The sequence below is a fragment of the Coregonus clupeaformis genome, chromosome 35, assembly GCF_020615455.1.
Source record: "Coregonus clupeaformis isolate EN_2021a chromosome 35, ASM2061545v1, whole genome shotgun sequence".
NCBI lineage: Eukaryota > Metazoa > Chordata > Actinopteri > Salmoniformes > Salmonidae > Coregonus > Coregonus clupeaformis.
This window is the reverse complement of record NC_059226.1, coordinates 1,818,912-1,842,222: the sequence shown is the minus strand read 5'-3', so window position 1 is coordinate 1,842,222 and position 23,311 is coordinate 1,818,912. Positions and strand designations below refer to the sequence as shown.

The 23,311-nt window shown below is 44.3% G+C and overlaps 1 protein-coding gene across 3 annotated transcripts in view; it reads right to left on the bottom strand.

Annotated features, from left to right (window-relative positions):
- LOC121550403 (GEM-interacting protein) overlaps positions 1–23,311 on the bottom strand; it is a 50,330-nt gene that overhangs the window by 5,122 nt on the left and 21,897 nt on the right. For all 3 annotated transcript variants that reach the window (XM_041862649.2, XM_041862651.2, XM_041862650.2), the window contains 15 exons: positions 22,691–22,787; positions 22,303–22,354; positions 14,661–14,786; positions 9,491–9,555; positions 7,591–7,698; positions 7,286–7,366; positions 6,875–7,039; positions 6,530–6,667; positions 5,857–6,047; positions 5,464–5,600; positions 5,175–5,270; positions 4,459–4,619; positions 3,990–4,166; positions 3,683–3,820; positions 3,073–3,275 (listed from right to left, as the gene is read on the bottom strand). In XM_041862649.2, the coding sequence (XP_041718583.2) occupies positions 3,073–3,275; positions 3,683–3,820; positions 3,990–4,166; positions 4,459–4,619; positions 5,175–5,270; positions 5,464–5,600; positions 5,857–6,047; positions 6,530–6,667; positions 6,875–7,039; positions 7,286–7,366; positions 7,591–7,698; positions 9,491–9,555; positions 14,661–14,786; positions 22,303–22,354; positions 22,691–22,787 (1,935 nt within the window). The remainder of the gene's footprint in view (positions 1–3,072; positions 3,276–3,682; positions 3,821–3,989; positions 4,167–4,458; positions 4,620–5,174; positions 5,271–5,463; positions 5,601–5,856; positions 6,048–6,529; positions 6,668–6,874; positions 7,040–7,285; positions 7,367–7,590; positions 7,699–9,490; positions 9,556–14,660; positions 14,787–22,302; positions 22,355–22,690; positions 22,788–23,311) is intronic.

Sequence of the window (23,311 nt, the reverse complement as noted above, 5' to 3'; positions counted from 1 at the left end):
TTCAGCAGTCTTATGACTTAGGGGTAGAAGCTGTTAAGGAGCCTTTTGGTCCTAGACTTGGTGCTCCGGTACCACTTGCCATGCGGTAGCAGAGAGAATAGTCTATACCTTGGGTGACTGGAGTCTTTGACAATTTTTTGACCTTACGGTCAGATGCCGAGCAGTTGCCATACCAGGCGGTGATGCAACCGGTCAGGATGCTCTCGATGGTGCAGCTGTAGAACTTTTTGAGGATCTGGGGACCCATGCCAAATCTTTTCAGTCTCCTGAGGGGGAAAAGGTGTTGTCATGCCCTCTTCACGACTGTCTTGGTGTGTTTGGATCATGATAGTTTGTTGGTGATGTGGACACCAAGGAACTTGAAACTCTCGACCCGCTCCACTACAGCCCTGTCGATGTTAATGCGGGCCTGTTCGGCCTGCCTTTTCCTGTAGTCCACGATCAGCTCCTTTGTCTTGCTCACATTGAGGGAGAGGTTGTTGTCCTGGCACCACACTGCTAGGTCGCTCACCTCCTCCCTATAGGCTGTCTCATCGTTGTCGGTGATCAGGCCTACCACTGTTTTGTCGTCAGCAAACTTAATGATAGTGTTAGAGTCGTGTTTGGCCACGCAGTCGTGGGTGAACAGGGAGTACAGGAGGGTACTAAGCACACACCCCTGAGGGGCCCCAGTGTAGAGGATCAGCGTGGCAGACGTGTTGTTGCCTACCCTTACCACCTGGGGGTGGCCCGTCAGGAAGTCCAGGATCCAGTTGCAGAGGGAGGTGTTTAGTCCCAGGGTCCTTAGCTTAGTGATGAGCTTTGTGGGCACTATGGTGTTGAACGCTGAACTGTAGTCAATGAACAGCATTCTCACATAGGTGTTCCTTTTGCCCAGGTGGGAAAGAGCAGTGTGGAGTGCGATTGAGATTGCGTCATCTGTGGATCTGTTGGGGCGATATGCAAATTGGAGTGGGTCTAGTGTATCCGGGATGATGCTGCTGATGTGAGCCATGACCAGCCTTTCAAAGCACTTCATGGCTACCGACGTGAGTGCTACGGGGCGGTAATCATTTAGGCAGGTTACCTTCGCTTCCTTGGGCACAGGGACTATGGTGGTCTGCTTGAAACATGTTGGTATTACAGACTCGGTCAGGGAGAGGTTGAAAATGTCAGTGAAGACACTTGCCATTGTAGTCCGTAATAGTTTTCAAGCCCTGCCACATCCAACGAGCGTCACAGCCGGTGTAGTATAGATTCAATCTTAATCCTGTATTGACGCTTTGCCTGTTTGATGGTTCATCAGAGGGTGTGGCGGGATTTCTTATAAGCGTCCGGATTAGAGTCCCAGTCCTTGAAAGTGGCAGCTCTAGCCTTTAGCTCGATGCGGATGTTGCCTGTAATCCATGGCTTCTGGTTGGGATATGTACGTACGGTCACTGTGGGGACGACGTCGTCGATGCACTTATTGATGAAGCCGATGACTGAGGTGGTGTACTCCTCAATGCCATTGGATGAATCCCGGAACATGTTCCAGTCTGTGCTAGCAAAACATTCCTGTAGCGTAGCATCCGCGTCATCTGGCCACTTCTGTATTGTGCGAGTCACTGGTACTTCCTGCTTTAGTTTTTGCTTGTAAGCAGGAATCAGGAGGATAGAATTATGGTCAGATTTGCCAAATGGAGGGCGAGGGAGAGCTTTGTATGCGTCTCTGTGTGTGGAGTAAAGGTGGTCTAGAGTTTTTTTCCCTCTGGTTGCACATGTGACATGCTGGTAGAAATTAGGTAAAACGGATTTAAGTTTGCCTGCATTAAAGTCCCCGGCCACTAGGAGCGCTGCTTCTGGATGAGCATTAAATTTAAATAAAAATTAAAAAAAATTAAAAATTTAAAATATATTTTTTTAAATTTTTGTCATTTAGCAGACGCTCTTATCCAGAGCGACTTACAGTTAGTGAATGCATACATGTTTTGTTTTTTTCATACTGGCCCCCCGTGGGAAACGAACCCACATCCCTGCCGGCCAAACCCTCCCCTACAGCATTCTCGTTTGCTTATGGCCTTATACAGCTCCTTGAGTGCGGTCTTAGTGCCAGCATTGGTTTGTGGTGGTAAATAATAATAATATGCCATTTAGCAGACGCTTTTATCCAAAGCGACTTACAGTCATGTGCGCATTCATTTTTACGTATAGGTGGCCCCGGGGATCGAACCCACTACCCTGGCGTTACAAGCGCCATGCTCTACCAATTGAGCTACAGAGGACCACATAGACGGCTACAAATAATATAGATGACAACTCTCTTGATAGATAGTGTGGTCTACAGCTTATCATAAGGTACTCTACCTCAGGCTCTATATTATCTGTGTCGTCGTTCAGCCACGACTCAGTGAAACATAAGATACTACAGTTTTTAATGTCCCGTTGGTAGGATATTCTTGATCGTAGATCATCCATTTTGTTTTCCAATGATTGCACGTTGGCCAATAGAACGGATGGTAGCGGAGGTTTACTCACTCGCCTACGAATTCTCAGAAGGCAGCCCGACCTCCGCCCACTTTTTCTCCGTCTTTTCTTCACGCAAATGACGGGGATTTGGGCCCGTTCCCGAGAAGGCAGTATATCCTTGCGAGGTGAGTAATCGCTGTTCTGATGTCCAGAAGTTATTTTCGGTCATAAGAGAAGGTAGCAGCACACAATAAGTTAAAAAATAAGTTACAAACAACGTGAAAATAATAACAAAATAGCACAGTTGGTTAGGAGCCTGTAAAACGGCACCCATCCCCCCTCCAGCGCCATTATGCATAGTACCTGTGGAGGTGACGCATTATATGCTGCACTGTGTAGTAGAGTAGTACCTGTGGAGGTGACGCATTATATGCTGCACTGTGTAGTAGAGTAGTACCTGTGGAGGTGACGCATCATATGCTGCACTGTGTAGTAGAGTAGTACCTGTGGAGGTGACGCATCATATGCTGCACTGTGTAGTAGAGTAGTACCTGTGGAGGTGACGCATCATATGCTGCACTGTGTAGTAGAGTAGTACCTGTGGAGGTGACGCATCATATGCTGCACTGTGTAGTAGAGTAGTACCTGTGGAGGTGACGCATCATATGCTGCACTGTGTAGTAGCGGTACGGGGGCAGTCTCTCCAGCAGGTCTCTCAGGTTATATGTGAGGTCCTCCACTATCCCAGGAGTCTCTGCTGTCGCCTCCCTCTCACTGAGACGCTGGATCTCCTTGCCCACACCGATGAAGTCATTGTACAGGTCAAAGGTCAACAGCGGCTCTGGAAGCTGTGTGAGGAGGAAGATGGTTTTATGACTAATTAATAATAACAATGGATTATAATTAACAATTAATTAACACATAATAATAATAATAATAATAATAATAATAATAATAATACACACTTATTAGCTTTGATGCATTGACTGACAATAGGGCTGTTCCACATGATGTTCACTAAATGGGGAATCCTGAGTTAAGATTATTATATATTATAATTACTCATAGTTTGGCATAATCATGAAGGGGAGCTTTGTGTGAGAGTTTAAATAACATTGTATAACAGTGTATGACTGTATCTCAAGTCAGAATCTATTCGACTCTATATTGTCTGTATTAACTGTATCGTTGGCTCTACAGTATATTGTCTGTAATATCCATTTTCTTTGTTGTCTGGGAAACAGGGAAGTTGTACCTCCTTGAAGAAGTGTTTGAGGACTGAGGTGATGTCATGAGGTGAAAGGTCAGAGAGGTCGACCTGGTCCCTCTGGGTCTCGAAGACCTGACACAGCTTCTGGATACGAGGCTTGGACCCACTGATACGATACACCCCCTGGGAGGGAGGGATGAATGGATGGAGGGAGAGAGGGGAGGGAACGAGGGAGAAAGAGAAAGAGAGAGGGATTGAGAGAAGGGCACTGTACTGTCGCTTCTGTAAAACAGTTTTCCTGTTTGCTTCAGTACTTATTCGAAACCATATTACAACCAGGTATACCCAGTACCTGTAGAGAGAGGGCCCTGCTCTCTATCTCAGCCGTGCAGAGCTGGACCACGAAGGGCACCTCGTCAGGCCGGTCCCGGGGCAACAGGGAGAAACCCACCCCAAACAGAATGCCCTTCCTGTTCTCACACTCATGCTGTAACACCTCCAGACACTTCCTATGAACCGCCACGCCACACTACAGAGATGGCAGGCGGGACAGAGGACATGGATTAGCAAACCACAGGGTGAGCTCAAATCACACCCTATATACCTGGTTCACACTATAGAGTCAACCTGAACCATACTGTGCTGGCGCAACTATGGAGGATAGAGAACCAAACCAGGCCAAAACAGCTCGGTTCAGCTTGGCTTGGTTAGGCCCTATAGTGTGACTGTGAATCAGGCAATAATGTTCTACTTTTATCATTTAAGAGGCTCCCACATAAGTTCTTCTCTCCTTCCATCCTTCTATTTCTCCTCTTCCTCACCTCCTCACACTCGATGCCGTTGACCACAATGTAGTTGTCACACTGTTTGCACTTCACCATCTTGCTCTTCATCTTCCTGAGTCGGTGTGTCAGCGCGGCTCGGGACGTAGTCCGTACCTTCCCTACCGCACCGTTCCCCTCTGGAGTGGAGTCGACACAATCTACGAGGAACCACAGGACAGGACAGTCATACTCGGCAGCGTACATGTCATGGTGGGAAACACTACCCCACCAAATGTACCCCTATTGCCAAACAGAACCCTACTCCCTAGCCACTCCTGTAGACCTTAGAGGATTGGACGAGTGGAAGAATATGACGACGTTTCCACCTAGCCAATCAGTAGTCAAGAAGCAATTGCCACAATTATTATATCTATCTAATCAGATCTACAGGAGTGGCTAGGGTGTAGGGGTTAGGGCAGCATTTCCCAAACTCGGTCCTGGGGACCCCAATGGGTGCACGTTTAGTTTTTTTGTCCTAGCACTACACAGCTGATTTAAAAGAATCAAAGCTTGATGATGAGTTGGTTGGTTATCTGAATCAGCTGTGTAGTGCTAGGGCAAAAACCAAAACATGCACCCCTTGGGTTCCCGAGGACCGAGTTTGGGGAAACTCTGGGTTAGGGGTAGATTCGGAATTCAGCAGAAGCATTTGCGTATAGAGAGCCATTAGTTGCCGTCTGTTGTATGAGTTAGGTGATGACAGTGACATTCACCTCCTCCCAGGACGGTGCCATTGTCCCTCTCATCCAAGTCGTCTGATGACATGGTCCCTGTGGAGGGGGCTTTAGGAAGCCTCCTGTTGCCATGGGCTACAGAGTTCAGGGTTCAATGTGGGTAAGACACACAGAGAGGGACCAGACAAACAGGACAAGGTGAGTTTCCCGTAAGCTTCATAGCCAACACATTATTTCTCTCCACTAGCAATTATGAAATCGATGTTTGTTTGGTCAATCTTCTGAGCATGATTAAATGAAATCTGTCGAATGAAGCACACAGGCTTACCTGGGCTGGACAGAGACTCCAGACTGCCTCCTATGCTCTCAGTGTCGCTGTAGCCCTTACGCTTAACCAGACTTTCTTCAGGCAGGGAGAAGGAGTCCTGTAGAGAGCTGATGGGGTTGATGGTCTTACGACGGCCACTTGGGGGTGCCACACACAAATTCGGACACACGCACGCACACACACACACAAACACACACGCACACACACAGGCAAGCACGCACACACACATACACACAGGCAAGCATGAGCACACACACAATTAACATTTACAAATAAAATATTGACCGCAACTCTAAATACTGTACAAGACAAGAGGCACGAATGGGACAAACAGTATCATCCGATAGAGCTGTAGCCTACCTAGAACAGGACACATCATCCATCCGTTCTTACCTCTTGTTCTGAGGGACAAACTCCTGGAAGGTGAAGGTTTGTAGGGGCTGTTCTTGGCTTCTCTTCCTGAAGATGTAGAGCAGGTAGGGCTCCCCGGGTTCACACGGCCTGCAGGTCACCTCCAGGTTGTGGTAACCCAGGGGAACCGGCTCCGTCTGCTGACGCTGGAAGTAGAACATGTTCACTGTGGCCTAGGGGTGGTAGAGGTACATGATATGAGGGATTACATTCATTTCGTTTATTTAAACATTATTCATCCAGTCCCTCAAGATACCTCTGTAGCTCAGTTGGTAGAGTATAGTGCTTGCAACGCCAGGATAGTCGGTTCAACTCTTGGGACCACTAGTTGGTAAAATGTATGTACGCATGACTGTAAGTTGCTTTGGATAAAAGGGTCTGCTAAATGGCATATATTATATTCATATATTATTTAGCAAAGGAGACCTGGACCGTATTTTATTATGTTTTTTTGTTTGTTGGGGCGATTGTTTGAATCAAGAGCATTGACAGTCTTAAAAGACTAAGTGAAACGGCTGCTAAGTGCTTGCCTTGAGTCTGTTTACTCTTATGATCACTATCAACCATGTGATGGAGGCAGAGATATACAGACAGACACTCCACTTGTTGCATCCAGCACAGGGAATGTTTATCTCCAATAGGCTTGGACACCCACCTCCTTGAGCACAGAGTCCCCCTGGCAGATGAGTTTGCGGGTGTGAACTATGATTTTCTCCTTCACTCTCTCCAGCTCGTCCTGGTGGTCCTGGGCCTCACCCACACACTGTCTGTACTGCATCTCTGCCTCCATCAACTGGTTGTGGGGTGGGGTGGGGCGGGGTGGGGGGCGAGAGATGGATGAGAGAGGGAGATAGGCACAGTGAGTCACATGATGACCAAAAAATATAATAATCATCCTTTTCCTGTTACAAAAAAATGAAAACCTAAAAACTGGAACCCAAAAAATTAAGGGATATGTTTCAGTGAACTCCGTGTGGCGGTTGGACCTGCTGCACCACACCTTTGACAGTGCATCGTCGCGTGACTTCCTCCTCTTGTCCAGGGTCTTGTGTCCCGCTGTGAGCTCATCCCCGGTCTTGGCCGTCACAGCCTTGGTCTTCTCCAGGTCTTCGCTGCGCTGCAGGTACTGCTGACGAGCCTTCTTCAGAGCCGCCACCGCCTCATTCTGACCAATGAGAGAAGCTGTTACCGCATTGTTCTGACCAATGGGAGAAGCTGTTACCACATTGTTCTGACCAGTGAGAGAAGCTGTTACCGCATTGTTCTGACCAATCAGAGAAGCTGTTACCACATTGTTCTGACCAATGAGAGAAGCTGTAACCGCATTGTTCTGACCAATGAAAGAAGCTGTTAAACACGCACACACATGCATGCATGCACACACAGTAGTGGCCAAAAAAACAGCACTCACCATCCTCTTCTGTTCTTTGGACCACTCCTCCTTGAACTCCTTGCGCCACTTATCAATCTCATTCTTCTTGGCTGCCAGGGCCTTCAGGATAAAGACATAGGATTAAACACATCATACTAAATCAGTCTACACATTATTCCACATTTTTCTTGCATACAGGAATGTTTTTTGACACATTGAGTAGGCTTGCTAATTGTGTGGTAGTGGTTCTCCTGCCTGCCTGTCTGTCTGTCTGTCTGTCTGTCTGTCTGTCTGTCTGTCTGTCTGTCTGCCTGCCTGCTCGTCAGTCTGTCTGTCTGTAGTACCTGGTAGCAGCGTTGCTGCAGCAGTTCTGATGTCTGTTTAGAAGACTGGCTGGTCTTCACCTCGTGCTCCAGGGCCATGGTGTAGATGTACTGCAGAGGCATCATGTCCTGCAACAACAGTACAGTAAGAACCAGGTTATAGATATCATTTAAATACGTTATTTAGATATATTTCAGTTATATTAGAGATATTAGATATACAGTATTTCAGAGAATATGTAGAGAGAGTGGTGAAATGAATGAAATAATGTTTCTATGCAATACTTCAGAAAGTATTCATACCCCTTGACCTATTCCACATTTTGTTGTGTGAAAACATGTTTGTAGATTTTTTTGCAAAGTTATTGAAAATGAAAATGAAATATCTAATTTACAAAAGTATTCACACCCCTGAGTCAATACTTTGTAGATGCACCTTTGGCAGCAATTACAGCTGTGAGTCTTTCTGGGTATAAGTCTCTAAGATCTTTCCACACCTGGATTGTGCAACATTTGCCCATTATGCTTTTCAAAATTCTTCAAGCTCTGTCGAATTGGTTGTTGATCATTGCTGGACAACCATTTTCAGGTCTTGCCATCAAGTAGATTTAAGTCCAAACTGTAACTCAGCCACTCAGGAACATTCACTGTCTTCTTGGTAAGCAACTCCAGTGTAAATTGATCTTCCAGTGTCTGTTGGATATAAAGCTGACTGAACCAGGTTTTCCTCTAGGATTTTGCCTGTGCTTAGCTCCATTCCGTTTCTTTTGAATCCTGAAAAACGCCCCAGTCCTTAGTGATCACAAGCGTACCCATAAGATGACGCAGCCACCACTATGTTTGAAAATATGGCGTGTGGTACTCAGCAATGTGCTGGATTGAATTTGCCCCAAACATAACACTTTGTATTCAGTACAAAAAGTGAATTGCTTTGCCACATTTTTTGCAGTATTACGTTCGTGCCTTGTTGCAAACAGGATGCATGTTTTTGAATATTTGTATTCTGTACAAGCTTCCTTCTTTTCAAGCTGTCAATTAGGTTAGTATTGTGGAGTAACTACAATGTTGTTGATCCATCCTCAGTTTTGTCCTATCACAGCCATTAAACTCTGTAACTGTTTTAAAGTCACCATTGGCCTCATGGTGAAATCCCTGAGCGGTTTTCTTTCTCTCTGGCAACTGAGTTAGGAAGGACGCCTGTATCTTTGTAGTGACTGGGTGTATTGATACACCATCCAAAATGTAATTAATAACTTCACCATGCTCAAAGGGATATTCAAAGTTATTATATATATTTTTTACCCATCTACCAATAGGTGCCCTTCTTTGTGAGGCATTGGAAAACCTCCCTGGTCTTTCTGGTTGAATCTGTGTTTGAAATTCACTGCTCAACTGAGGGACCTTACAGATAATTGTATGTGTGGGGTACAGAGATGAAGTAGTCATTCAAAAATCATGTTAAACACTATTATTGCACACAGAGTGAGTCCATGCAACTTATTATGTGACTTGTTAAGCACATTTTTACTCCTGAACTTATTTAGGATTGACATTTCAGCTTTTCACTTTTAATTAATTATTTCTAAAAACATAATTCCACTTTGACATTATGGGATATTGTGTGTAGGCCAGAGACATTTAATCTATTTTAAATTCAGGCTGTAACACAACAAAATGTGCAAAAAGTCAAGGGGTGTGAATACTTTCTGAAGGCACTGTAATACATGTTATATTGGTAATTTAGCAGATGCTTTTATGCACATCGACTTTCAGTGCATTCCACTAAGGTAGCTAATATTAGGCCTAAAGAGTAATCTGATATGAATTGAATAGGTTTCTATGCAATATTGTACACATCATCACATGTACAACCTACAGTATACAATACCATACACATGAGAGACAACAAAAGCATCCATACCTGCTGGGCCACACAGGACTTAGCTGTTTCTGCTGCCTTTATGATGTTCTTGGCAAACTCTTGCTCTGCAAACAGACCAGAATAAGTCATTATTATGATGAAACATGTGATTGATTTTAGTACACACTAAATCAAACGTGGTTTCCATAGGTTTGGGTGTGATACCTGTCCATTTATTCCATTCCAGCCCAATGAGCCCTTCCTCCTATAGCTCTTCCCACCAGCCTCCACTGCATTCAACGGACCACTGTCCACAGTGGCTCAAACCTCTGACCACTGGCTCAGACCTATCCTTCTATGTTGACCACTTCCATTACATTAACATCCACAGTGGCTCAGACCTCTGACCACTGGCTCAGACCTTTCCCTCTATGTTGACCACTTCCCCTAAATGGTCACTCTGACCTCTCTCCATTTCCTATACACAGCTATCCAAACACAGGGCTGCTTGGCAGCACCTTGGTGAGCTGATCTCTTTGCCCTCCTACAGCACAGAACAGTGCAGTAAGGGTATACTACAGTACAGTATATAACAGTACATTACAGTACATAAGGCTACAGTACAGAGCAGAATAGTAGGCTGTCCATTCTCCTGCTGTGGCCTGGTTAATCTGCCCTGTTTAACCCTGTAGTCTCTGTGGGGTTCCCCTGAGGGGAGTGGCTGGACCGCTCCATGTTTTCCTCATTGGCTACCAACCATACAGATCTACTTTGTTGTTGTTATCACAGGGTAGGTTATACCGCTCCGTAATACCCTAACAGTGTGTCACGCCCTGGCTCTGGGGACTCTTAAATGTTGAGCCAGGGTGTGTAGTTTCTGTGTTGTGTTTATTTCTATGGTGAATATCTATAATGTGTAGAGCTATGTTGGCCGGTTTGGTCCCCAATCAGAGGCAGCTGTAGCTCGTTGTCTCTGATTGGGGACCATACTTAGGCAGCCTTTTGGCACCAGTCAGTTGTGGGATCTTGTTCCGTGTAAGGTATGTTGTTTGTATGCTACCGTGGACGTCACGTTTCGTTTGTTGTTTTGTCGTGTGTTTAGTCGTTAATAAATATGAATGCATATCACGCTGCGCCTTGGTCCTTCTCGTTCACGAACGATCGTGACACAGTGTTTCTCAACCTAAGGGTTCACGGAACCAGTTGGTGATATCTTGTTGTTCCTGAAATGGTTAACTGAAAATTATTTTCTCTGATATCTTTTCAACCAGTTTCGCTCACTGGGAATGTAAACGGTCCCTATAACAGTCCTTGTAATACCTAAGTTCTACCACCAGAGGGTACTGTGGAAGATACTGTTTATCCATCCACACAGGGTTCAACCACAAGGTCTATTATCCTATTACAGGTGAGGAATAAACACACATTCTCTAATGGCAGGGTAGGCCTACTTTAGACTCTGTTGTCTTTTCCAGGAATAGAGTGACTGACTGCTAGTATTTCCTAGGAGAAGAGTTACTGCAGTTCCATACCAGCAAAACAACTTTTTACAGAGGGATAAGAGAGCCTTTGGTGTTGTCTGAAAATTATTCTTGTTTATCTTATGTTTTGAGAAGGATACCTGTCTATGAATGCCAGAAACATGGTATATACTAAACATTTGGTACAGTGGCTTGCGAAAGTATTCACCCCCCTTGGCATTTTTCCTATTTTGTTGCCTTACAACCTGGAATTAAAATGAATTTACACAACATGCCTACCACATTGAAGATGCAAAATATGTTTTATTGTGAAACAAACAAGAAATAAGACAAAAAAACTGAACTTGAGCGTGCATAACTATTCACCCCCCCAATAGTCAATACTTTGTAGAACCACCTTTTGCAGTAATTACAGCTGCAAGTCTCTTGGGGTATGTCTCTATAAGCTTGGCACATCTAGCCACTGGGATTTTTGCCCATTCCTCAAGGCAAAACTGCTCCAGCTCCTTCAAGTTGGATGGGTTCCGCTGGTGTACAGCAATCTTTAAGTCATACCACAGATTCTCAATTGGATTGAGGTCTGGGCTGTGATTAGGCCATTCCAAGACATTTAAATGTTTCCCCTTAAACCACTCAAGTGTTGCTTTAGCAGTATGCTTAGGGTCATTGTCCTGCTGGAAGGTGAACCTCCGTCCCAGTCTCAAATCTCTGGAAGACTGAAACAGGTTACCCTCAAGAATTTCCCTGTATTATTCCAATCTCCAATCTCCGCTGTGGAGCTTTGCAGGTCCTTCAGGGTTATCTTTGGTCTCTTTGTTGCCTCTCTGATTAATGCCCTCCTTGCCTGGTCCGTGAGTTTTGGTGGATGGCCTTCTCTTGGCAGGTTTGTTGTGGTGCCATATTCTTTCAATTTTTTTAATAATGGATTTAATGGTGCTCCGTGGGATGTTCAAAGTTTGGGATATTTTTGTATAACCCAACCCTGATCTGTACTTCTCCACAACTTTGTCCCTGACCTGTTTGAAGAGCTCCTTGGTCTTCGTGGTGCCACTTGCTTGATGGTGCCCCTTGCTTAATGGTGTTGCAGACTCTGGGGCCTTTCAGAACAGGTGTATATATACAGTGAGGGAAAAAAATATTTGATCCCCTGCTGATTGTGTATGTTTGCCCACTGACAAAGACATGATCAGTCTATAATTTTAATGGTAGTTTTATTTGAACAGTGAGAGACAGAAAAACAACAAAAAAATCCAGAAAAACGCATGTCAAAAATGTTATAAATTGATTTGCATTTTAATGAGGGAAATAAGTATTGACCCCTCTGCAAAACATGACTTAGTACTTGGTGGCAAAACCCTTGTTGGCAATCACAGAGGTCAGACGTTTCTTGTAGTTGGCCACCAGGTTTGCACACATCTCAGGAGGGATTTTGTTCCACTCCTCTTTGCAGATCTTCTCCAAGTCATTAAGGTTTCGAGGCTGACGTTTGGCAACTCGAACCTTCAGCTCCCTCCACAGATTTTCTATGGGATTAAGGTCTGGAGACTGGCTAGGCCACTCCAGGACCTTAATGTGCTTCTTCTTGAGCCACTCCTTTGTTGCCTTGGCCGTGTGTTTTGGGTCATTGTCATGCTGGAATACCCATCCACGACCCATTTTCAATGCCCTGGCTGAGGGAGGGAGGTTCTCACCCAAGATTTGACGGTACATGGCCCCGTCCATCGTCCCTTTGATGCGGTGAAGTTGTCCTGTCCCCTTAGCAGAAAAACACCCCCAAAGCATTATGTTTCCACCTCCATGTTTGACGGTGGGGATGGTGTTCTTGGGGTCATAGGCAGCATTCCTCCTCCTCCAAACACGGCGAGTTGAGTTGATGCCAAAGAGCTCGATTTTGGTCTCATCTTACCACAACACTTTCACCCAGTTCTCCTCTGAATCATTCAGATGTTTATTGGCAAACTTCAGACGGCCCTGTGTATGTGCTTTCTTGAGCAGGGGGACCTTGCGGGCGCTGCAGGATTTCAGTGTCTTCACGGCGTAGTGTGTTACCAATTGTTTTCTTGGTGACTATGGTCCCAGCTGCCTTGAGATCATTGACAAGATCCTCCCGTGTAGTTCTGGGCTGATTCCTCACCGTTCTCATGATCATTGCAACTCCACAAGGAGAGATCTTGCATGGAGCCCCAGGCCGAGGGAGATTGACAGTTCTTTTGTGTTTCTTCCATTTGCAAATAATCGCACCAACTGTTGTCACCTTCTCACCAAGCTGCTTGGCGATTGTCTTGTAGCCCATTCCAGCCTTGTGTAGGTCTACAATCTTGTTCCTGACATCCTTGGAGAGCTCTTTAGTCTTGGCCATGGTGGAGAGTTTGGAATCTGATTGATTGATTGCTTCTGTGGACAGGTGTCTTTTATACAGGTAACAAGCTGAGATTAGGAGCACTCCCTTTAAGAGTGTACTCCTAATCTCAGCTCGTTACCTGTATAAAAGACACCTGGGAGCCAGTAATCTTTCTGATTGAGAGGGGGTCAAATACTTATTTCCCTCATTAAAATGCAAATCAATTTATAACATTTTTGACATGCGTTTTTCTGGATTTTGTTGTTGTTATTCTGTCTCTCACTGTTCAAATAAACCTACCATTAAAAGGATAGACTAATCATTTCTTTGTCAGTGGGCAAACGTACAAAATCAGCAGGGGATCAAATACTTTTTTCCCTCACTGTACTGAGATCATGTGACATATCATGTGACACTTAGATTGCACACAGGTGGACTTTATTTAACTAATTATGTGACTTCTGAAGGTAATTGGTTACACCAGATCTTATTTAGGGGCTTCATAGCAAAGGGGGTGAATACATAAGCACGCACCACTTTTCCATTATTTTTTTAAATTATTTTTTTTAAACAGGTTTTTTTTTTTTTTTCACTTCACCAATTTGGACTATTTTGTGTATGTCCATTACATGAAATCCAAATAAAAATCCATTTAAATTACAGGTTGTAATACAACAAAATAGGAATAAACGCCAAGGGGGTTGAATACTTTTGCAAGGCACTGTATGTGAACTATTTCATTTGTTTACATGCAAAGCACATGGTGTCACGACTTCCGCCGAAGTTGGTGCCTCTCCTTGTGCGGGTGGCTATCTGCGGTCGTCATCACCGGTCTTCTAGCTACCACCGATCTACATTTCTGTTTTCTATTTGTTTTGTCTTGATTGTACACACCTGGTTCCCATCACGTTATGATTATTTCCCTATTTAACCCTCTGGTTCCCTCATGGTTTTGTGCGTGATTGTTCTTTGTTTGGTGTTTATGACTGCTGTGAGCTGGTGTGGAATTTGTATTTGTTTCTTTCCGAGTTTTGTTAGTTTGTTAGTTAGTTTTTAGTTTGTCTGTTACTCAGTTCTGTGTCCTGCGCCTGACTCCGTCCTACCGCTGCACACTGACATCTGACACATGGTTTACATGCAAGCACATATTTACAAATATATATGTTTGTGAATATGTTATACTTGTGTCCATCTGTTACTTTGAATGAGTCTGTACCACATTGCAGTGACACACTATGGGCCACGCCCTAATTTGAGATAGTTGCAATTAACTTTAATCCAATAAATTGTTTATGTCAATGTAAGATATGCAAATATGAATATGAGACAGACAGACTGAAAGACATACAAACTGACAAGCAGGCAGGCAGACAGACACAGAAACAAACACACCCACTTCTCCACTCACCTAGGCTGATTCTCTTTTCCATCCAGGCCAGCAGATCCTTGGCATAGCGGCACCACATCTTGGCATACTGCAGGGCCAGCTCCACGCCTCCCTCACAGCGACACAGGGCCAGGTCCGCTTCCTGGGCTGAGAGTGAGTACATCAGCATCACTGCATATCCTCCCTACCTCACCCTGATAACACACAGACAGGAGGGCTTTTTACCCCAAAACACACACACACACAACGGGGCAGTCTGGACCCCCACGGGGCGTCCAATACAGACCCCTCTCCCCCGATTCCCAGGGGAAAAGCTGGGCTCACGGGTATGCTTTGTGTTCCATACTATCAATAATGTGTAATCCGAATAATTTGTCATCCAAGAAACAACAACAAAGGAATAAAGGAGAATAGACAAAAAAGGGTATCTCCTATTTCTCAGTTCCGTGAGTTCATCAGAAACATAGCTCTGTTTCCACAACAGGTTTGTGGTTTAGCCAAACAAACTCTATGGAGAAGAGAGACTGAGAACGACTGGTCATCAGGGCTAGTCCTCAGAGTCCACTAGGTCCAAGTGCTGCTGTTGTGCACAGGGTCTCTGTCTCAGCACAAGTGGTCACAACTACACCAACACGGGTGGAGGTGTGGTCATAGGTTGGTCATCTCAAAGCATGCATAGCAAGAGGTCATCACGTGGGAAAATCTAAATGTCCCCAGGAAATTCTCTTGTCCAGTCTAGACCAGCTGCTTCCAGGGCTAAACAGACAGAAGTGAAGAAAGGAAAAGAGAGAAAGGGATTGGCTGAGGGTCCCAAACAGGCTTTTTAGCTCCACCTCCTCTCCTCTCCCTGGCTCCTCCCCCCTCCAGCACCTGTTCTACCGCTCCCCTCCTCCGTCAGAGAGAGAGAGAAAATGTGACGGTCTGAGAAGATCACCGTGGCAACTCCTCGGTGCCAGAGTGTTGTAATCAACATGGCAACATCGTGTGTTGTGGTTGTTATGGAAGTCAGGGTGTTGGTGTGACTGACAGCAGTCTGAAGTCAGCCAGCTGCTCTCTCGCTCCCTCTCTCTGTTGTCTTCCTCTCTGACTCACAGCAGATGGCGATGTGCAACAATCCTGCAACGCATGTCATGTGCTTTCTCCCTTCCTCTCCTTTCTACTCTCTCTTTCCCCCGGTCTCTCAGTCCTCTTTTTCCCCCTCACTCGTTCGCTTGCAACATCACCATCAGTACCCCTGTCCTTTCACTTCTTTGACCTGTCCACAGTCGAGCTGCATGCACAGAAATAGATCATTGGATCTATCAATACTGCACTCTTCTGACAAGTCTAATTCCTGTTTCACTTCTTCTTCTCCAACACAGATGTATTGTGTCCTACACTCCTCTCAGTTCCGAGAGTGAGAGCAGAGAAAATACTTTCCCACAGAGCATAGAAGAGGCTTCTCTCTTGAAACAAGTAACTCCATGTCTGAGCAAAAAAATAAAAGATTAAGACTTTCTGGCCGAGTGTTGTGCTGCGTTGACCTCTCTCTCTCTCGCTTGTTCCCTGTCTCCCTCTCTTGTGGGCACCCCTTCACACTTCCCTGTGCCACCTGTGTGTGTGTGTGTGTGTGTGTGTGTGTGCGTGTCCCCCCTCCCTCCACTCTGCCTGTGCTGGCTTCTGGGACTAGGGATTATCCAGAGAGGGCAGGTTCAGATTGTGGAGTGACAGGCTTTAAATCACAACAAGGTTTTACCTCCTGGTGTGTGTGTGACTGACAGACCCTGTTCAGGAGGACTATGTGGGTGGATGGGGTGAGGAACGGGTTAGAGCTCGGCACAAACTGATTATTGGTGCTCCTTCTTACAGCATTTATTCTGTACATGATCTGTCTCCCCCCCCCTCTCCCAATCTCTCTTTCTCTCGCTTTCCCTTTCTGTCTCTCTGTCTCAGTTGAGAGAACTTCACAGCTGTAGGTTAGTGGAATTACAGTAGATCAGGAATATGTTACACAAGTGCAAGCACTAGTTAGTTACACAAGCTCCAAACTCAGTCCATACTGTTATTGACCCTTGACATCCACTAACACAGATCAACAACACAGTTGACACGCGCACATATACAATACAGGGATCAATCAATGTCAACCCAACGGGACTGACGACAGGCATTACAGAAAGCAGGCCACGGCACGGGCCACTCAACTCATCAGCCCTACCACCCTACCCCCACTGCTCGCCCCTATCCGCAGCCCCACCCCTCGCCCCTCCATTTGGCTTATTACAGATCAGCTCCAAACTGGTGGGGGGTAGCTGGGAGAATTTGGAATTGGGAAGAGTGGGTTGGGTTAGGGTGAGTGCAGGATACTGTATTAGATGTAACTGAATGAAGAGAGAGGAGGAGGGCACTCAGAGGGAAGGTATAGCTATATGCTTAGTAACATGGTAAAGAAGAGGTGCTCCGGGGTGAAGTTTCCCCTAGGTACAGATCTAGGATCAGCTTCCCCTCCCCCAATCCCAACCTTAATCATTAGTGGGGAAAATGTCAAACTGATCAAAAGATAGTATTTGATTGTTTCAAATACATGCAACTTAAAAGTTATTAGGGAATCTTATTTGAGTCAGAAAAGGATGTTCATATGATAGGGAAGATATTCAACAACTTGCAGAGTTGACAATCCAACTGACAATCTCTTAGAAAAAAATATAAACTATTGGAACCAAGACTTAAAAAGAACTGATGTTGGCACAAGATGGAGGGAAAGTTGGAGCATAACTAAATTACGGTAACACTTTACTTGACACCCAGCGTCATAACACGTTATGACACGGTCATAACCATGTCATAATGTCATAACAGCTGACATAACCTGTCATAATATGGTCATAACACTGGATTTAGACCTGTTGTGATATACTGTATATGACACCTACATAAGAGTGTCAAAACCCACAAAACCTACCACACAAGGCAAAACATTCCATTACACCATAGCCTACTTGTCAACAGTATGTTTATGTTGTATAACATTTTCTGAAATGGACCATATTAAACTATCATTGTAATTGCGCACACATTGATGTCAGACATGCACCTACCCCAATGCTCTATTTCTGATGACTGGGATGAATACAGGAGCAGATTTCAGGAGCAGGACAAGACACCCTCTTTTTGACTGATGACTGATATAATTAAGCAATAAGGCACGAGGGGGTGTGGTATATGGCCAATATACCACGGCTAAGGGCTGTTCTTACGCACAACGCAACGCAGAGTGCCTGGATAAAGCCCTTAGCCGTAGTATATTGGCCATATACCACAAACCCTCGAGGTGCCTTATTGCTATTATAAACTGGTTACCAACGTAATTAGAGCAGTGAAAATAAATGTTTTGTCATACCCGCGGTATACGGTCTGATATACCATGGCTGTCAGCCAATCAACATTCAGGGCTTGAACCACCCAGTTTATAAGGGAATGTATGTGATTGGCTTATACGATTATGCTGGTCATAATACTTCTTGACAGTGTATTTTCTTAGTCCAAGTAAAGTGACAGGACGGTCATAATACTTTATGAGGGTGTCATCGTGTATTTTCTAGAAGTTATTGAAAATACTGTATGATGAAAAAAACATGACTGTAAAGAATTAATTACAACAACAACAAAGGACATAAGAAATACACTTTGAAACGAAAGGAAACTTCTTGGCAGGGAAAAAACTATTTGAAAAAATACGGGTTTTGACACTCTTATGTAGATGTCATTTACTACATTATTTCATCACTCATTTTGAAAAAAACATATACTAAAAACTTGGAAATCAATCAATCCGCTATCATTAACATAATGGTAAAATGTATTTTTTTAAATATTGAAAGTGCGTGGGCTACGAATAGAATCAAAATGGTGCAGTTTCAGGCCATGTGGCAGAAAGTGATGCGGGGGCTGGAGATTGGGGTGTGTGCTTGTGGTTGTGGGCAGGTGGGATGTAGTTGATGTTTGTATGATGTTGTTTGTATGTGTATATGTTGTATTGTTTATAACATCGAAAATAAAATCGTACAAAAATCAAATAGATCAGCATCTAGGGGCAACTTCACCCTACACCAAGAAGAGGTGCCTGTCTGGTGCGCTGCAGTAGGTGACGTGAGGCCTTCCGTGGCGTGCAGCACAGTGACTAGGCACGGCTCCAGGATGTTTCCATTCTAATGTCTTATTTAAACACTGCTCTACGTAATCCTTAATCTCCATTGGGCGACGTGTGTCTGTGTCCATGGAATTGGGGTTAATGGGGTCAAAGGACATCCCTACATACATACACAGTTCCTTGAGAAACAAGTGGGCTGTGTTTAGTATGGGGAAAACGTTTCAGAGCATTGTGAATAAAAAAAAAACACAGTTTTTCAGTTTCCATTGCATAATGTTTTGCTACGTTGTGTCCTACTGAACACGACCCTGGTCTAACACGTCCCCCTCTCATTCCTATTTCCCCATCATCTCACTAGTCTTCCTTTCTGTCTCCTTTGTAGTTTGTTTGTCTCTCAGCCTGAACAATGCTCTTTTCAATCCTCACTCTGTGCTCACTCTTCCCTTCTGTCTGTTTCTCTCTTTTCCCTCCCTTTACAGAAAAATCTGATGATTTCACATGTCACACGTGAAACTATGTGGTTTTGGAACACTTCACATGTGATGATATTTCACGAGGTTTCTCGTCTGGATTTTCACATGATCACATAACCTTTCACATGTGGATTAACATTTCACATGACGCCCTGCAGACAAAAATGCGTCGTTAGGATGTCGCCGGTGTGACACTCTGGCTCCACGGACCTTGATATTTGAGCCAGGGTTGTTTAGTTTCATTGTTTGGGTGTATTTCTATGTTGGGGATTTCTGGTTGTGCATTTTCTATGTTTGGTTATTGTTCTTGATTAGTCGTATGACTCCCAATCGGAGGTAACGAGTGTCAGCTGTCGGCTCGTTATCTCTGATTGGGAGCCATATTTATACTGTGTGAGTTCACTTTGTGTTGTGGGTTATTGTTTCTTTGTTGCTGTTAGTAGTATTCAGTATAGAACTTCACGGATCGTCATTTGTTGTTTTCTTCGTGGTTGCTTTAAGTTAATAAAGTCATCATGTTCACTCGCAACGCTGCGCATTGGTCTCCTCCTTCAGACGAGCGTGACAGCCGGAACATCACGAAATTGCTGCAGTGTTTTCAATGTACATATTTGACACACTTTGACATACATGATTACATTGTGTACGTTTACTAATACAGTAATTATTATTCAACATGTCCTCACGTGGGATTTGAACTCACAACCTCTTGGTTTCACGGCATTCCGATCTTCCTGCTACGCCACCACGTCTGTGTCATTGACTGATTTCACCTGTATTCCTACATTGGACTTAAAAGTAAATCTCAGCTTTGTATAATACACTCAAGAAAAACTATTATATTTATCATAGTGATTCAGGAGGAACATTAAAACAGAAGAATATGCCCCACCAACATTAGACAACTATACAGAAAAACCCTCAAATTGCTGAAATAAATAAATGAAATCAATGATGAGAGAATAGTCATATTAATTGATAACTAAAATAACAGTGCAGATGGCACACTTTTTCTAAGTGCAGAGATGTATTATAGGTAATGAATGTGTATGTGACTTCTTAGAATGCTACAGACTTTGTGGCGCAGCAGAAAGATCAGTGTACTTCAAATCCAGAGGTTGTGAGTTCAAATCCCAGGTGGGGTCATATTGAGAAGTCAGTACTAAGCGATCATGTAAAATGTAATCATATTGTCATTGATTTTTTAAAATTACACTTTTTTAGCCGATCAGCGTACCAGTTACCTTAAAACCCCCATACCATTTCATTACTTCCCTTAACTGTTCACATGTTGAGCTGAAATGTTCACATGAAAAGAAAAGAGACATGTGAGGTCATATGTTCACACGTATTCAATATAGAGTTCACATGTTAAAGCCACCTTTTCACGTGAGGAGAATACCATGTTTTCACCTCACATGTGGAATTTGCCTAACTCTCACATGTGGAATTGCATTTAAAAACGTTCAAATGTTGTCACGTGTATTTTGATGGTATCACATGTTGACATTTTTGCATCCCCGTGTTGTCACATTTATTTTACATGAGATCATGTTTTCACATGTGCTTAAATGTTTTCACGTGTAGTTTCATGTTATCACGTTTCTTTAACATGTTGTCACGTTATCATATTAACTTCACATAAGATCACGTGATCACGTGAAAATCGTGGGTTTTCCGTAAGGGATCTCTCCACCTCTCTTTTTCCCCATCCCTCTCTATCTCTCCCTTTCTCCCTCACTCCCACATTTCTCCCTTCCTCTCTCATTCCGCTACCTCTATCTCCTTCTCTCTCATCCCTTCCTTCCCCTCTTCCTCCCTCCCTCTCTCTCCTGTTTGACGGATATGTCTGAGGGGTAAACTAGAGAGCATCTGTCTGCAGCTCTAAGCCTCTCTCTCCCCACCCTCTCCAGTCTTCTCCTAATCTCGTTAACACCGAGGCAATTAGCGCCACCGGCTAATTACACAGGTTGAATAGGTGGAAATGAACCACCGTGACTGGCTGTCACCACACTAGTCCCGCCCACATCACTTAGGGATTGGCTCTCGTCTGGTGTCAATCACGCAGGTTGAAGCGGAGGAGATTAACCACCGTGACTGGCCATCACCACACTAGTCCCGCCCACCTCACTTAGTCATAGTCTCATACCCCACCTGGCTCTTGTCTAGTGTCAATCACTCAGGTTGAAGAGGGGGAGATTAAAAGCCACCTAAAGACCTAGTCATGATTCCTGCATTTATACAAACCCTATAACCAAAATACAGGTATCGGGTCTGTGTGAATGGTTCTCAGATTTTTTGCAGGGAAATTCATTAACACTTTCATTATTTAACACCTCCCTGATTTGAAATGCAAACAGCCCCCATGGTTTAATAAAAACCCCCAACCCTCCCAATTTGCCAGTTACCAACTGATATGTATAAAAGGGGTAAATAAGAGGCTGTTTGAAACAAACATAGCCTTATATAAGGGGCTGGTCATATAAACATTGCCTTCTGTTTTTTGCAGGTAACATACAGTACCACATCTTCTGTCTGAAACGGGTCAGGAACATATGGTTCTGGTGATAGAGATCTGGAGGCTAGTGACCTTCAACACATTACAACCATAACCCCTGACCTCTACTTACCGCTGGCTGGAATGTAATGCCATCTCTCTTAGCCTTTACAAATGCCCTGCTGCACACCATGGATACTGAAGTCTAGCCTAAACCACAAGGGTTTGCACACGTTACCATCTGGGCTCGAACCTGGGTCTCCTGCGTGCTACCTGCCTCTTAGCCTGCTGAGCGATGGCCTAAGTAGGTTTATGCTGTGGGCGCTAATGCAAGTCGTCATGTCTCTGGCAAGGTTACTCATCACGCTGAACTAACGAAGCACCTCCGTTACTCACACCAGGGTTGGGGTCAATTCGAGTCAGTCCATTCCAAATGATTTGAATTTAAATAAAAAAATGGAAAAACACACATGCATACAACATTCTGTATAATCACTTTGTGACATCTGCTGACGTAAAAAGGGCTTTATAAATACATTTGATTTGATTTGATTGCAAACATACCTGATAGACCTCCATCTTTGTCATCACCATCTTGGGGGTAGCCATCCTCACACTGCAGGGCAGAATACAGACCATTACACAGAGAAATGGATTTGGAGACAAGACGATACACACTGTACTTCATATCAGTAGAATATGAGCAGAACCTAAGTTCAAATGATTCCCCTGTTGGCTAGTACAAACAATACCAAAAGTATAAAAACAATAGAGCACCAGGCTAGAAAGCAATGTGATTGATTGACAGAGATAACGTAGTAATGATTGATTGATTTGTTTGTTTTTAGGCTGGGTATCTGTAAAGCACTTTGTGACAACTGCTGGTATAAAAAGGGCTTTATAAAGTAATGTTGATTAGTTGCTTGATTGATTGATAGGACTGCTCCCCCACCGTCACATGATCCAGCTCAGTGTTGTCTGTGGTTTCCGTAGAGACGGTCTCAGCGATGGACTGGGAGTCAGGGTCTAGAAACATCTCCTCTACAGTGCTGATGGATCAGAGGGCAGATACATGTTATAATGGCTTTATGAAGCCTTCGTAAACCCTTTATAATGCCTAGATGCTTCACAAATTATTTATGAGCAAATTCATACCATACTTAACAAAAATGTAAACGCAACATGCAACAATTTCAACGATTTTACTGAGTTACAGTTCAAATAAGGAAATCAGTCAATTGAAATAAATTCATTAGGCCCTAATCTATGGATTTCACATGACTGGGCAGGGGCCACTTCGGAGCCAGGCCTGCCCACTGGGGAGCCAGACCCAGCCAATCAGAATTAGTTTTTCCCCACAGATAGAAATACTCCTCAGCACCTCCCCACCCCCCTCAGACGATCCCGCCGGTGAAGAAGCCGGATGTGGAGTTCCTGGGCTGCCGTGGTTACATGTGGTCTGTGGTTGTGAGGCCGGTTGGACGTGGCTTTTGGTAGAGAAATGAACATTACATTTTCTGACAACAGCTCTTGTGGACATTCCTGCCGTCAGCATACCAATTGCACGCTCCCT